General features: G+C 38.1%; 2 protein-coding genes across 6 annotated transcripts; both read right to left on the reverse strand.

Annotated features, from left to right (window-relative positions):
• Positions 1 to 2,496: 2,496 nt before the first annotated feature.
• Positions 2,497 to 6,507, reverse strand: LOC306887188 (thioredoxin-interacting protein-like). Of its 2 annotated transcripts, XM_079444763.1 has the most exons (6): positions 6,068 to 6,507; positions 5,335 to 5,410; positions 5,096 to 5,243; positions 4,644 to 5,003; positions 4,062 to 4,355; positions 2,497 to 3,964 (listed from the first exon to the last, which is right to left on the reverse strand). In XM_079444763.1, the coding sequence occupies exons 1-6, from the start codon at positions 6,321 to 6,323 to the stop codon at positions 3,956 to 3,958; spliced, it is 1,143 nt and encodes a 380-aa protein (XP_079300889.1). In that variant the 5' UTR covers positions 6,324 to 6,507; the 3' UTR covers positions 2,497 to 3,955. The 2 variants fall into 2 exon arrangements, with proteins under 2 accessions (XP_079300889.1, XP_079300888.1); XM_079444762.1 differs by having other exon boundaries at positions 3,922 to 4,355; positions 6,068 to 6,475.
• Positions 6,508 to 9,138: 2,631 nt separating this feature from the next.
• LOC306887186 (hemojuvelin-like) lies at positions 9,139 to 15,264 on the reverse strand. Of its 4 annotated transcripts, none has more exons than XM_079444757.1 (5): positions 15,183 to 15,264; positions 13,218 to 13,283; positions 12,865 to 13,026; positions 10,930 to 11,441; positions 9,139 to 10,104 (listed from the first exon to the last, which is right to left on the reverse strand). In XM_079444757.1, the coding sequence occupies exons 3-5, from the start codon at positions 12,959 to 12,961 to the stop codon at positions 9,487 to 9,489; spliced, it is 1,227 nt and encodes a 408-aa protein (XP_079300883.1). In that variant the 5' UTR covers positions 12,962 to 13,026; positions 13,218 to 13,283; positions 15,183 to 15,264; the 3' UTR covers positions 9,139 to 9,486. The 4 variants fall into 4 exon arrangements, with proteins under 4 accessions (XP_079300883.1, XP_079300884.1, XP_079300882.1 ...); XM_079444758.1 differs by having other exon boundaries at positions 12,865 to 13,005; positions 13,218 to 13,371; positions 15,183 to 15,241; XM_079444756.1 differs by having other exon boundaries at positions 12,865 to 13,371; positions 15,183 to 15,241.
• Between the last annotated feature and the right edge of the window lie 539 nt (positions 15,265 to 15,803).

Genomic DNA, 15,803 nt, shown 5'->3' on the forward strand with positions numbered 1-15,803 from the left:
GGGGTATATCAGGGCTCGAGTTGAAGCTGCTTCATCGAGCCCCTCATCAGTGGACAGCAAGCCAAATAAGTTTACTCTATTTCCCAATGATTATATGGGCAAACGAACTCATTAAACGAGTCGGCATTTTGAATCTGATGATGTTCGTGAATCGTGAACAATACGAATGAACTGCGAAATTAAAATTAAAAGTATAATAAAGCTTGTTCGGTATTAACGAATCGGTTGTGAATGAGTTAATTATACAAAAACACACTTTTTACACGCACTATCCCTGCCTACTGTAATGATACCTGAAGAAAGAATAACTGAATCACAATATGAAGAACTCTTTTTAGTAATCAAAAGATTCGAATCACTGGAAAGAATCAAAATAACTAATTCAGTTCACAGTATAAAAGTAAAACGTCAATAGGCCTACCTACCTAAAATATCTACATGAAATATTGTTATGATAGAGTGCTAGGTTCTGGGAGGTTGGTAAGGCATTGCTATGGTGCATAATGGCCAAAATAAGTCTAAATATATTCGCGGTCTATTCCTTTACTCCTCCAATCAAAGTTTATGGGATTAATTAAAAGTGATTGCAGTCCAATTGATTAAAAAAAAGCTTGATATACGTGATTTGGCATCATTAAACTACACAGGACAGTTTATATCCCCAAAGTGTACTTTATTTGGGTTTAGGGGTTTGTTCAAATACCAAGAAGTATTTTGAGCAGTTCATAAAGCAAGCTATCCATCCTTATCATGTGTGCTAAATAATGTTGTCTTTAATGTGAAATATCTGCATTATTCTATTAATTACGTATCCCACTGACATCATGCATTTTTACAAAATGCTTCACATTCTAGGCCACAGTGTGTAAAACAAATACCAAGGCCCATGTTGCATCTGTCAAACACAGCAGAGCCCCGTTCTCCCTGTTGGAAGCAGACAGCGTTAGTCAGCAGGACAAACTGTACTTCTCTCACATAACAGTAGAGAAGCCAAAGACAACTGGATTGTGGAAATGATTAGCTGATGGCTGGAATAATTAATATTATGGCATCTTAATGTAACAGTTTGACATTTTCATTTGAATCTTCTCTACAAAAGCAAGAGTGAATGGCACACAGTATGCAGTGCATTTCATACAGTATCACGTAATAGAATCACAAGTGCAACCTAACAAATCACACAGAAAAAGCAAAGACGAGGAGACATACGCTCTGCTTGGGTGGATTTCTGAAACTAGGCTAGAGTTCAAGCGGTGGAAACAGAGAGACATAAAGATTACGTGAGGGAGGTTAGGAAAGACTCAGATCCTTTTTGAGAGTGCTCTATGAAAAGGAACTGCTGCACAGTGAGTAAACAACCGTATCAGGTGTCCGATTCTCTGATTTGATGCTTCCAGGATTGCTGATGTTGTCCTTGATGCAGTTCCAACCCAGCACGCATACTGTCCTGCACAAATGATTCTTGACGGGACGATTCCCCTCCCGTCCCACTGAAAGGTTTCATTTATTAACTGTGTTTGCTGGTTACCATGTTAAAGGTGAAGTGTGTCATTTCTTTAACACTAGAATCACCAAACAGATTTGCAATAACAAAAATAATCAGGTTTCCCCAAACCCTCCCCCATCTACCATTGGTTGACCAGACCGAACAGTCATGCCCCAAACTCCCAGCATTGGTTCAGACTATGTTGCTATGCTCAAACAAACAAAGCAATGTTTTGTCTGCACAGAGTCTGTATTTTTCAAGGAAATCAACCTATAAATAGTTTATTTACATTTTTTTTAAAGGGAAAGTTCACCAAAAAAATGAAAATTCAAACAGTATTTACTTTGTTCCCATGGCCTTCCACAAAAAAAAAGAAAAAAGAAAAAAAGAAGGAATTCAATGGGAACCAAAACTTTCTGGTTCTTTAATATTCTTCCAAATATGTTCTTTCGCATCCCGCAGAAAAAAGACATGCAAACATACAGGTTTTGAATGATTGAATGAGTAAATAATTTTGAGTGGACTATCCCTTTAATTTAGAAAAGAAACCCGTTTCACCTTTAAGATTGTTTTGCAATATGTGGCCCTATTATTTGTTTGTGAAGAGATAAAGGCCAGCACAGGTTCAAAGACGCCTCCTTTTCTGACCTATGCAGTGGGCTTCAACCACTGATTTATTACACAATTCATTCCAGCTTACAGAAACTCATAGAAAAATCAAGAGAATGCGAGTCAACTCTGGATTTCTGAGCAAGGTTCAAGTTCAATAGCTGGAAATGGAGCGAGTACGTGAGTGAGACAGCGGGGGGTCAGGAGAGGTACAGTTCCTTTTTGAGAGAGCGCTATAGAGAGGAACAGCTGCACAGTGAGTAAACAGCCGCATCAGGTTGCTTATGTCTGATTTAATGGTTCCAGGATTGCTGATCTCGTCCTTGGCTCAGTTCCATCCCTGCACGCATGTGGTCCTGCACGGATGACCATGAACAGGGCAACACCTTTTTGAGTTTTTTCACATATTATTTGATTTTCTGCCTTTTATTAATGTTTTTGTATTGCATATATTAATTTAGCAACACTTTTAAGAAAACAAAAATCTTGGAAAAATACTAAATAGAAGCATTTTCACTAGTTTACATGGACCCCATTGCCCAACCAAAATATGGTATCTATATATTTATCCATATGACAAAACGCACAATAAGCACAGAATAGCCTACTGTAAGTGTACTGTAGACATACTGTAGATGGTTACCAGCACATTCACTTTGCCCATTTGATTTGATCTTACATAACTGAAATGCTATTCTGAACACACACCCATGGATGGAAGTGCTTTTACCATGAGGAAATAGCTCTTGAATATTTTCCAGCCAGAAAACACTCCCTTCATATACACACAACAGGTGCTACGTGCTTTTGTCTCCGGCTATCAACCTTTCCTCTACATTCATCCTCATGCCAGGAGTGTAGACAGACTCTGCGCTAATGCATTTATATACCAGATGTTCCATAAAACAAAACTACACTCTTAGTACAGTAACTGGGGAATTAATTATAGATATACAGCAAATGTACAAGATAGATAGATAGATAGATAGATAGATAGATAGATAGATAGATAGATAGATAGATAGATAGATAGATAGATATATAGATAGATAGATAGATAGATAGATAGATAGATAGATAGATAGATAGATAGATAGATAGATAGATAGATAGATAGATAGATAGATAGATAGATAGATAGATAGATAGATAGATCTCATAGAAATGACACTTGATTACATTTTATTGTATTCTGTAATGTTATTAAAAGTTTAAAAACAAATCAAGAGTACAAAATGCACATAATTTCAAATTTCAAAGTGGACTAAATTGACTAATTATATACTATTAAAAACTGGCTATATACTGACTATATATGCATATTCTAATTTCTATATTAAATTAGAAATACACATGCTGCTAGGAAAGACTGTAATACTAGACTAACAGCAAACCAGCAGCTGAGCAAACAACTCAAAATGGTATATAATTGTTTCCACTCACAAAACTGGATCACATTTTTGTGCATTACAAAAATATTGTCCCTCTAATCCAAAAGATTTTTTTTACCACAAACACATTCCAATTTGAAATAAGTGCAGGCATAACATAGTACCAATATGGCAAAATCGTAAATGTAAAAATGCTCTCAGATGCTGAGGATTCTTCAGAATTAAACATGAAGATGTCAATGATCATTTTCAAGAGGTGGATCAGCAAAACAGTCCAGCTTCAGATGACTTCACCGACTTGCAATCAACCAGTTCTTGGCATGACACAGCATTTCATAGTCCGCAACTCTGAAGTAAAGCATGCATGGTCCATTAGCAGTGTCATTATGAGATCTGAAATCTGAATCTCCCTGCATTTGATCTTCTGTTGGAGTATTTTCTAAAGGGGAACTTCACTTCCGATGCAGTCTTAGTTTTGCTGTTTAATCAGAAGAAAGATAGACACAATCCTTAGTGCAATCTCAATTATGGTTGAGGTTATGTTTTTATTTGTCTATTTATATGTGCATGTGTACCTCAGTGTATGCTGGGGGAGGGGGGAGCGCATGAATGCACATGAATATAGGACTGTCATCCTCGTCATAATCATCTAGGAGAGGAATGAAAGAACTATCCGTGCAGTTGTCTCGGGAGATCTCGCTGTAGCTAGGTGGAGAAGACGGAAGTGACACACAGGTGCTGGAGGTGCCACTGCCATCCTGGCTGCTCATGCTGCTGGTGCGACTGTTCATGCCATTGTAGGGGATTGTCCCGATGACCAGAGGAAGATCTAGGATGAGCTTCTCACTTCCTGGGATATGCAAATAGATCTGACCCCGGAGAGAAAAAGATGACATACACCCTTTAAAAATGAAGATTCCAAAAGGAGGTTTTTGCAGTGATGCCTTTGTAGAACTATTTTAGGTTCCTCAAAGAACCTTTCAGTGAACAGTTCTTAAAAGATTTTATTCTTAGTGAAGAACATTTAGAAACTGATGTTAAATATGTTAAAGGTTCTTCATGGAACCATCAAAGACAATAAAACACTTTTATTTTTCAAAGTTTAAGGACTGGTGGAGTCCAAAGCATCTGCATTGATTATCAACAATATAACTCACCCGCAGACAGTAGTCAATGTGGATAATGTCACAGCCCAGGATAGTTGGCTTCAGCTTTGGCACACGAAGCACTCTCCCCTGCCACACATCACACATGCCAGAGATGATGTGGTCTCCCCTGACAGAAGTGAGCTTCTTGTGAAACTCTTTGGTGCGGCCGTTTGCCAGGTAAATGTGCTTGGCAATGATGGCGGCTTTAGGAACGACGATCCGAGAGCAGGAGTTCTCGAACTGAGCATCAATGCATATGACTTCTCCTTCACAGTAACCCTTCCGGCCTATGCGAGCAGCCACGGAAACACTGCCGTCGGGAATAAACATGCAGGTGACTCTCTTCTGTTTTGCTCCTGTAACTGGGGCCTGAGAGGAAGCAGAAAAGGCTGAATTACTATCTCATGTTTCAATCACATCCATTTCACAGAAATGTGTGTGAACTGTCTGGACTTAATCACCATGAGCTCTTGGGTGTTGATGTCAATGGGTTCCTCCACCTCGAAATATCGCTTGCATTCTGCATAACGATGGCCTGATTTCTCGATGATGGCCTTCACGTAGTATTGGACTGAGCCAAACTTCCCTACGTAGGAGGAAACAAGGCACCTGTTTGGGAGGGGTAGATCTTACATTAAAATTGTGGCTAAATTATTTGAATGCAGTATTTGTAATGGGGAATTTTGATAATGAAACCCACCCTGCCTGTGGAAGTTCAAACCCGAACATGAACTTGTATCTGTTTCCAGGCCTGAGAGTGATGGAGCCATCTGCATCTGCAAAGGAGAGATTGCGTTTTGAGAAACAGTCAGTTATCATTATTTAATTATGTTCATGTCTTTCAAATTTTCTATTTAGAAAAGATTTTTCAAAAAACAAGCCTTCAACTTACATTCACCCCCTCCCAACCCCCCATTTCTAAATGAACCTCCTCAATCTAAACTCTGAGACAACAAAGACACCAAAATCTGAGTTAAATTATAGGGGAGAAAGACATCTGTCCAAGTCCATCCTCATTCAAACTACACTAGTACAATAGCAGGCTATTTTAGCAGCACCCTAATTAACGCATGAACAACCCCCAAAGGAAGTCTAAACAAAATGTTAGAGCTCTTTAAGTACAATTACGATTTAAAACTTTTTAGTTACAACTAGATTATAGGTTAGTCAGAGTGCGCTAGATAAGTAGCTTTAGAGGAGGTTACTGTAGCAACACAGCGTGCGTGTACGCACTGCATCGAAAAAACGCAAGCTCAGTCATTAATTATCACTTTGCTATAGATTCCGTTAATATATTTCAATATAGCAAGTAGTTTTTTTGTTCAACATATCTTTAAGAGAGTTGATGGTTAGTTAGCATGGCAAAAACAACTTAAGATGCCCCCGGAAATGAGCGATTGAATTCGCACACCGAGTTAACCAAAGTGCCTCACCTGTTGGCTGATGATCGAGGTGAAGAACTTCTTCATATTTCAGGTACTCAATCTCATCCCTGCAGTGCATCTTTCCTTTATTATAATCGACTGTAGCGCATCCGATTCCGAGCAGTTTAACGGCGGAAATCTGCACCACCTCCGCCACCTCCACGATCACCTGCCCAGCCACTTTATCTCCCCCGCTGTACGCGCTCTTGTTCGGGTCACTAAACTCAACCTCGAAGGTCTTGGGTTTCTTTGTTAGTACACCCATGTTGCTGTTTTATTAACTCTGCGGATATTAATTCCAGTAATGCCACTAAACGTTGTATTATAGGCTTGTTTAAAGTAACTAAATGAATCAGTTGCGCAATAAGCTCAACAGTACGGCTGGTGTTATTAACTATTTGATTATTATTAGATGTTTTGTCGTTTGTTGGTGACTCTGATCTGTCAGTAAACACTGAGTGGGAGCGGGTGGTTATATAGTTCACACAGCCGCTGTGCTGATGATGCGAGCTGGACACACATGGGCATCAGTGCTGGAGAGCCACATGCGCCTCGTGGATCTCCCCACGCAGGTCTCTCTCATAGGACACACAGGCTGTTTGCGTCCACCCAGGCCAATGAGAGCCCGTACAGAGCGCGTGGACAACTCGTGGGTAAGGGGCAGCAGTCGTTGAGGGGGTGGAGTAATTGTGCGGAGCAGGGGTGGAGTGTGGAAGCGCATTGGAGAGTCCAGTGCCCTGCTCCAAAACATGTTAGACGGACACGCACGTGTCACACGTTCATAATAGAGGCGATTTCTTTCTGCATGAAGAATTTATTTGTATCTAAACTGGATGGCACCAAAATCAAGCATTTCTACACTGTCTAGTTTATCCCAAAGACAAAAAACGAAAGGGACTGTGTGTGGCAGTACCGTAACTGAATCTGATGGTTATTTTGATATGCAAAAAGTACCAAAAAGTACATGATTTTGGACATATGCCACAGTGATAATGTAGTATTCTTAGAAGTACCTTTAGGTCAACTTTGGGAAATGTTGCTGTCAACGGGCAAACAGGTAAGACACAGGGCCCATGACCGATCTAATCCAGATAGAAATTTGTAACCCATTCTTAATAGAATAGTGCTCAAGCAACATTGCTAAAAAAAAAACATTGCCCGGTAAAATTGCTCAAAAAGTTGTGCCGTGTATCATCAGCCTTAGAGTACAATGTAAATGCATTATGATCTGATATCGCCACAGTATTTAAGGGTAGCCTATACCATAGTACCGAATGAGGACCAGATTCATTTTCCATGGTATTTAAATGGCATCCCATATATACTAAAGATAATACCATGGTGTTACTGTAGCACATGTCCAAAATACTATGGCATTGCTATGGTACAAGTCCAATGGTATTACCTGTACATGTCAAAATACCATTACCATGGTACATGGCCAAAACCCACAATATTACTGTGGTACATGTCCAAAATACCATAGTATTGCCCTGGTACATGTCCAAAAACCATTGTATTACCTGTTACATGTTGAATTAGCATAGTATTGTCCTGGTATTAGTGCAAAGAACATAGTATTACCTTTGTCAAAATATCATGGTAGTTCCCTGGTACATGGTAAAAATACCATGGCATTACCTTGGTACATGTCCAAAAACCACTAAATGAACTTGGTACATTTCTGAAATACCATGGTATTATTCTGGTACATGTGAGAATTGGTGCATTGCCCTGGTGCATGTTCAGTAAACATAGCATTACCCTGGTGGTACATATTAAAAACTGATATTGCCCTGGTATATGTCCAATTCATATATTCAGTACTTTGTGAAAACTAAATATACTAGAGATACCAGACTGAATGGACATGTAGAGTGAACTAAAGTGGTCAGAGATGACCAAACAAATGAAACCATGAACAATCCACATGTTCAGAAACGTGTATGTGTGATGGAGACTCTGTTCTGATTGGATGAGCACTGCCATCTGCTGACTGATCCAACACACTTCACTGCAAGGGTCTCTATATAAAAAGTTTAGGAGGAGTCTGTTTATATAATCCAACCATTCATCTTCATGGTGATAAGAGTGCGTCTATAAACAAACAGCTGCTTACCTCATTCATTATGCTGTCTGTCCTGATCCCTCCATCTCCAGTTGCAGTGCTGTTTAAGAAAGGTGGGATATGCGTAATGCTTGACTCCCTCTGTTTTGGATGGCTGTCTATATTGTACATAGTATTATTATCTGTCTTATACATGTACATAAAACAAGCATGACATAAAAAGTAGTGAATGACCTTTTTAAGGAAAGAGTACAGGAAAAGACAGCTTTCAATCACGTAACCGATACCAATATAACATAAACATTCAAGTTCATATGAATGAACACCATCCAGTGTCACTCAAGTGTGAAGGACTCAGAAGTAGTCACCAATTTTTGATCATTCACAAGGAATGAAACCTCCGTCATCTGTGATCCTCACCCAGAAGAAACTGAAGCCTGCATCTCACACCCACTGCAAGGTTTATCAGCATAACTTTAAACAACAGACGATAACGGAGAATGAATCCCACAGGGGATATTCATGGTCTTCCACAGACTTTCTGTTGTAATCACTGGAAAAAATCAGATTATCTTGATAATTTTCCCAAATTCATAATTTACAAAATGTTCTAATATCATAAATTTGACAGAAAAATAATTCAGTACTCTTTATTTTAGTTTTGAATAAATAGCTGTAATAAAAGGAAAATAATAAAAAATGCTATTAATTTTCAATTAAATATAGTATTGATTCTATTTTTTTATGTTTTTCTTTTGTTTATTATTTTTTATTTTATTATCGTCTGTTTTTTATCCATACCCCAAATTAAAATAAAGTGAATAAATAAATAAAAAATTCATTAAACATAAAAATAAAAAGTACAAATATATTTAAATGATATAATGCATTAACTCTGACATACTAAAACTTAAATGATAACTAAATATAACAATAAAAAAATACTAAAACAAAACTAGTCCCAAAAATAATCCCAATGACCTTCATTAATTAATGCTGTGTTGGCTGTGGAAACATTTAACATTTTTCTTTATCAAATACACTCCTTAATAAATTTCATCCACCTTTGAGAAAACATACACTGAGATGCATGAGCAAATTTTTCAAAATTTTCAAATTTTTCAAAGGTTATTCACGTTTATCCAGATAAAAATATCCACAAATATGTTAATTCACACACTTTATGTGCATTTAACACTGAAACAAATACAATAAAATTATTATTTTTTTCCACCGCCGTTCCAGACAGCCTCTATTCACAAAACACAAACTTCCAAACCACTGAGATGTAAACATTGAACAACAGTATAAATATCCTTTAAATATCACATATGGCATGTTTTAGTGCAGTGTTTTGATGTCACACTGGGCCCAAGAAAGTACATCTGAGAGTCTCTACAAGGATGCTTACGATCAGCACCACCGGCAATGATGGAGGGTTGTTACCTGCCCTGTCCGTCAGCAGGTGAACCCTATCAGGGTCTGAGATCATCGCACGAGCATCCTCTAAAGCAGCCACGGCTGATGCACTGGAGTTCAAATCTCCAGTAACCTGTAGATCAAACAAGCAAGCCTGGAAATACACATCCCGCACCGGAAGCAGTGAGGAGCAGTGTGTGTATGCAGGTGTGGATGGATGCGCATACGGCGTCTCCAGACGCTGCGAGACCGGACACCCCCATACACACAACTGCAAGTCCTGCTCAGGCGTATGGGACTCCACCATCGCACGAGGGGAGCGCACGGACAGACTCAGCGACCGGCCGACCTGACGCACCACGATCGTCGTCCCGATGTGCGTAGCCCAGATCTCAGCGTGTCGGCCAGGGTCGTGAGAGTGAACGCGCAGGCTCTGATGCCCTCTGCGATCACCGCCGGTCACAGAACCATCCACGAACGCCGGAGGAACGTTATCCAGCTCCGCTTGATATATCTGCAGCTCTGCACACTCACGCCAGTTCTTCAAGATAACCGTGATCTGATGAAGAACCAGAGAGCGGAGAACTGTCAGGTGCAGGACATTCAAACAAGACTGATTCTAAACTCATGCACGTCTCTCATTATGCATGTCCTAGTAATAATTCATGGCAATTCATCATTAGATGTCAGGCTGTGAAATATACCCAGTATGTTTGAAAGCAATGAACAGCAGTTCTGAAAAAAAGACAAATCTGTTACTTCCCTCTCAGTTTAAAAGGCTCATGAAAGGGGAGACGTGCTATAAATGACTTTGATTGGATGTTAAAGTAGATAAAAGTAATGCTGGAGCCTTTTATAGGGCAATAAAAAGTGTTTGTGTTGAAGGACTAACTGAAACTGAGTCTTCTAACAGACACCCTCATGTAAACTCATGTAAAGCTTCTTTATAGGCAAATTAAGAACTTTTAACATCTATGGGACCTTTCCAATGCACAAAGGCTACAGCTAAAAAAAGGTTCTTTAGATTTTTACAATGCTCTTCACACAAAATGGTTCTTTCATCTCCATAAAATCCCCCTTTTGGAACCTTTATATACCAACTACCGTAGATGCATCCAGTCTGCAAATTGAGGCAAAAATTGTGTTGTGTATTTCTACGTTAGCTTTTTTCTGTAAATGCAAAAATTTCTGATTAGTCCAGAGTTTATGTGAATACTAGAAGCAATGAAGGCCACCCATTTTTTTTTTTTAAAATGAGTAACATACAACTCATTTCTGAGAAATAGTAATTAGTACATATTATTACTTAATAAACTCTAGGGTTATATTAATTATGTGAAACTAATCCAATAGGATAAAGGTGTGCACGTTTTTTTTCCCACACCTTTGTGAGTATGCTGGTGTAAGAGCTCCCTCTAGTGGGTGTGCTGGTGGCCTGGATGTACAGGTACTGGTTGTCTATGAGAGGCCAGGCGCCCTGCACAGCACACGTCTGGAACTCTTCGTTAAATGTGCGGATATGAGGGTCTCCAAACACCCCGCAGTGCAGGTACTCTGGGGCCCGGCCCTCCCTCTGCATAAAGCCCTTCTCATAGAAGCATCCGTCCCCTGAAAGAGGGGCCTGGGGCAGGGGCAGGGGCCGTGGCTGAGCCGTGGGGCCTGTTTTGGGGCAGCGGTGTTGTATGAGCAGGTCCTCGATGCCCTGCACAGCAGAGTGGTAGGCCAGGTCTCCACGGCACGCTCGGGCCGTCCGCTGGGTGCAGAGTGCGTAGGACCGCAGGGCACTGCAGTAGACAGCATTAGCTCCCTCCTTACCCCCTCCTCCAATGACACCAATTTCAAGAGTTCCAGCCACAAAATCAGAGTTGCATCGCAAGATTCGACACTGTGCACATACTGCAAGGAAAGAAAACTAATTTATCACAATGTTAATGGCTCAATTTCCAGAATTCAATTGATATATGTGACCTGGGGCCAAAAAACCCATCATAAGGGTCAGTTTTTTGAAATGGAGATTTATATAGAATAAAATATAAATTAAAGCTGAATAAATAAACTTTCCATTGATGTATGGTTTGTTAGGATAGGACAATATTTGGGCTGAGATACAGCTATTTGAATATCTGGAATCTGAGGGTGCAAAAAAATCTAAATATTGAGAAAATCTCCTTTAAAGTTGTCCGATCGAAGTCCTTAGCAACACATATTTCTAATCAAAAATTAAGTTTTGATATGTTTACAGTAGGAAATTAACAAAATAACTTCATGGAATATGATCTTTACTAAATATTCGAATGATTTTTGGCATAAAATGTATCGTTGGCTTTTGCCACAATATTCCACAAATATTTTTAAGCGAATGTAACAGGTTTTAAATGCCACGGTATAATGATTTTTTTTTTCTAATCATATTTTTTTTAAATGTTGGAGTGTCATGTAAATAAATGTAATGCAGTCTTGTTAATTCAAATGATTAAAAATGGTTGTTGTTAAATGAAATGAAGCTGAAATAAAACAAAATATAAATATTAGATAAAAAACAAACTTGAATGAAAATTATAAATGTTGCCATACCAAAATATTTTAAATGAGATTAATTACTAAAACTAAAATAAAAATAAATTATATCTAAATTGAAATATTAAAAATCTAATAAATATTACAAAAGCATTTTACAAAATGACTCAAACTATTATTTATATTAATAATAAATACTGTAATAAGTATATAAACAATACTAAAATAAAACTGCAAAGAGAACCACAATATTACGGTATTATGGTACTATTACGGTATTACACAATAATATCTGATACCATTACTGTACTTTTTTGTGAGGCTAAACAGGGAGACAATTTTCATATTTTTAAAAATATGTTGGAGCACCATAAATAAATGTAACACAGTCTTGTAATTCCAAACTGAATGAATACAAATCTTTTTTTTTCAGTTGAAATAAAAGCAAATATTAACATTAGGTGGAAAAACATACATTTAAAACACTTTTAAATTATCATTAATGTAAAGGATTTAAAATAAGCTGAAGCTGAAATAAATAAATACATTTTAAGGTGTCCTTGTTACATGTTACATGTACTTACTATTATAATAACAATTAATTATGCATAATAACATGCAAGTGACCCAAAGCCAAACCCTAATCCTAACCATATAGTAAGTACATGTAGTTCATTAATATTCCTCAATATTTAAAGGTATAATTACACTTAAAATAAAGTGTAATAATACACTTAAATATGGACACCTTAAAATAAAGTGTAACCTAGTTTTTTTTGTGAGGATAAAAAGGGACTGTTACCTGAAGGAGCACTTAAGACCAGGAGCGTTGTAACAATGATCACAATGTGTTTCCATGTTGCGTGTAAGTGATTCCCACCAACAGCTGATGCTGCCATTCCCACCCATACAGACACAGGCAGGACGGCCTGCTCACAGCTGCCTGCACAGGTGCTAAAGCACACTTTATAAAACAACCACACGGGGGAGACAAACCCAAACAAATCCGCAAACATATTATATTAAATTATATTGAGTATAATTTAGATGCTTTTGTTTAATCTGAGTTCTAAGTACAAGAGCATTCATCTAACAGGCATCATACATAATGATAAAACAACATATACAGTTATATGGTGTCTGCAAACTTTTTACCTCAAGATCTCATCTGATCGAGTTTCTGAGATCCATCAAGAGACTGGTAATGTCATGTTGACCAGCCTTGGGAGAGAAAGAAGAATCTGATAAATGCCAGTAAGTGCATTCACAGTGTTGTGGACTCTTGGGTACATGTTGTGAACCACAATCACTGAAACAGAGTGAAACAAGACCACCATACCCATGAATTCACATACGTCTGAATACCACAACTACAGAGGTAATAGATCAGATGAGTTCTGGATGGAAATAAACTTTCCTGCAAAGAGGATTCACAGCAATGCTCTCAGTGCTGGGGGATATTTCGCAGTTTGGACTCTCACCACTGATGCGTTATTTACTAAGACTCAAGAACAAACAGTGGTGGAACGCAAGAGTAAACTCCAGTCCTAGATGTATGTTTGCATTTGACTAACAGCTCCGATGTGAACAATCTGTCAAAACAGACTTGAATCATTTAGTTTAACTAGAACAAACCTGGAGCCCATTTTTAGTAAATATCTCAAATCTCATTAAAATCAGTTCCATTGCATTTCCATCTTCATGAAGTTTTTTTCCTGTCTGCTCCAACACTGACAGCTGATATTTATTCTAGCTGATGGGCCTGCAGTCACTGGAGTTGCAGGGCAGAAATAGGGGGGTCTAAATATACCCCACCACACCGGCCTGCCCCTCCAGCACCTGCCCCAGTGGAAATAGACAGGGCTGAAAGCTCTGTGGTACAGAAGCAGGTGTGAGACACACAGCAGAAACTCAACAGCTCTCCGTTTACTTCTGCGGTCTAATTTCAGGCAAATACTTCAGAATCATTCACTGAAGTGTACTGCATGTGGAAACGGGCTGAATCTGGTGTGCCAGCACTTTTAAAGAGAGCCTGTTTCCACTCCAAACGTGTCTAAATGCTCATCGGGTACGAAACGTTTCAGGAAACAGGATCCTCCTACAAACAGCTGCTTCTGTTTCAGTCTCACACAGAACACCGAGTCCTGTGAATCAGCTCCTGCCTTCCTGTTAGACATGACTGTCTGTGGCACAGCGTGCACACGTGCATTACTCTGTTTGTGTGTGTATGTTTGAAAATAAACATATAGGTTTTTTGCACTGATAAAAAAATGGCATAGGATTTACTTTGAAATTTTTTCCACTGAGAAACTGCTAGTAAATTTCACAGTTATGACTAGTAAAATGTTGATCCAGTAAATTTGTCATTAGAAAGACTGAAATAGTATTTTCTTATGAAACCTATTCTAATGTTTTATTTACAACTTTTTTGTTGTTGTTTTTTTACAGTGCATGATATAAATAATTTCTCATTATTAGTCTTTGTCAAACCTTACTCATTATTGTACACAAAATTAACCAAAAAGATGAACTCAATCCAGACTACCTTTGGAACATAAGAATATGTTGCTAAAATAAACAAATTAATTAACACATGCACACAATACACTAACAGCACTAACAGAAAACGTAGAAAATTATTATGTTTTTAATAACTCATTACCATAGTGTATAGCAAAGTGCCATGGTATACTATGGTACAGTACTTTATTGTGGACACTATCCCTCAGAAAGAAAATTCTGCAGCAATACCATGGTACAGTGATGTATCAGAAATACTATGGTATTTTGATATGTGCTATATAATTTGCATGGTACTCCAAAAGTCCTAGTACTCCAAAAAATGTCCAACTATAGTTGCCTACTTTTTATTCTGATTTTTATCATGTTTGCTTAAATGCATAAACATAACTATTCTTAAGTGTTAAAGTGAAATTAAAATTGGTATAGAAACAATTTTCACTCTGCCAATAAATTTCACACTTACAAAGAATCGGTAAGTAACATTAAATTAAACGTGAAATTTTGAAGTATAAAAAAATGAAATATAGCCTACTTCGAAATATAATTTTTAGAATGTAAACATTACATTATATAGTTATATTGTAAATAGAAACTCACAGAATCAGAGGACTCTCTCCTGTATACCGTCGCTGAGATTTTTCCCAAGCACTTCTGACTGTGACGCGCTCATGTGCGGTGTGACCCCCGCGTCGCGTCGCGTCACCGCGCGCACCTGCCACACGCGCACCAGCTGACGGAGAGGTGCTCCAATCGCTCTCTGAGCTGTTTGTCAACCCAAACAAACATCTTTCTAAAGATGTTATCCGTTTTATTTTTAACGTAAGAGCGGTCTCAGGATTTTGTAGCTACTGACTGTGCGTGGCTTCTGGTGACATGCCTCCAGTTATATTGTAAACTTGTATTTTTAGTCATCATATTATTTTAATCTATTATCATAATCGTAAACGCAAATAGTTTAACCCTCTACTTTAATCCCTTTTTTGTCCTATTAGTTAAAGCGACTAATGAAGCGGAATTCTCGCACATTTAAAGAAAATAGTTTGCTTCTGTGTTGCAAAATGAGGTGGATAGCATACAAATAAAAATTAATAAGCACAAAGAAGCCACTAAATCGAGTTTATATTAATATATTAAGAATTTGAACCACAAGTCTTTGATTAAAAGGTTTTAAAAGTTAACTTGTGACAGACCTAGTCACGTGTGTCCTGAAATCACCTC

Source organism: Barbus barbus, assembly GCF_936440315.1.
Source record: "Barbus barbus genome assembly, chromosome: 21".
Taxonomy (NCBI): Eukaryota; Metazoa; Chordata; class Actinopteri; order Cypriniformes; family Cyprinidae; genus Barbus; species Barbus barbus.

What these genes read in the sequence shown, in the direction of transcription:
- LOC306887188 (XM_079444762.1), bottom strand. Translation starts at nt 6,323, where the DNA reads ATGGGTGTACTAACAAAGAAACCCAAGACCTTCGAGGTTGAGTTTAGT. An exon ending in CCTCGATCATCAGCCAACAG is followed by an intron (nt 5,411 to 6,067) that starts GTGAGGCACTTT and finishes TCTCCTTTGCAG; the next exon opens with ATGCAGATGGCTCCATCACT. An exon ending in ACATTGACTACTGTCTGCGG is followed by an intron (nt 4,356 to 4,643) that starts GTGAGTTATATT and finishes CTCCGGGGTCAG; the next exon opens with ATCTATTTGCATATCCCAGG.
- LOC306887186 (XM_079444756.1), bottom strand. Translation starts at nt 13,078, where the DNA reads ATGTTTGCGGATTTGTTTGGGTTTGTCTCCCCCGTGTGGTTGTTTTAT. An exon ending in GGTCTTAAGTGCTCCTTCAG is followed by an intron (nt 11,442 to 12,864) that starts GTAACAGTCCCT and finishes CTTTCCTTGCAG; the next exon opens with TATGTGCACAGTGTCGAATC. An exon ending in ACACCAGCATACTCACAAAG is followed by an intron (nt 10,105 to 10,929) that starts GTGTGGGAAAAA and finishes GTTCTTCATCAG; the next exon opens with ATCACGGTTATCTTGAAGAA.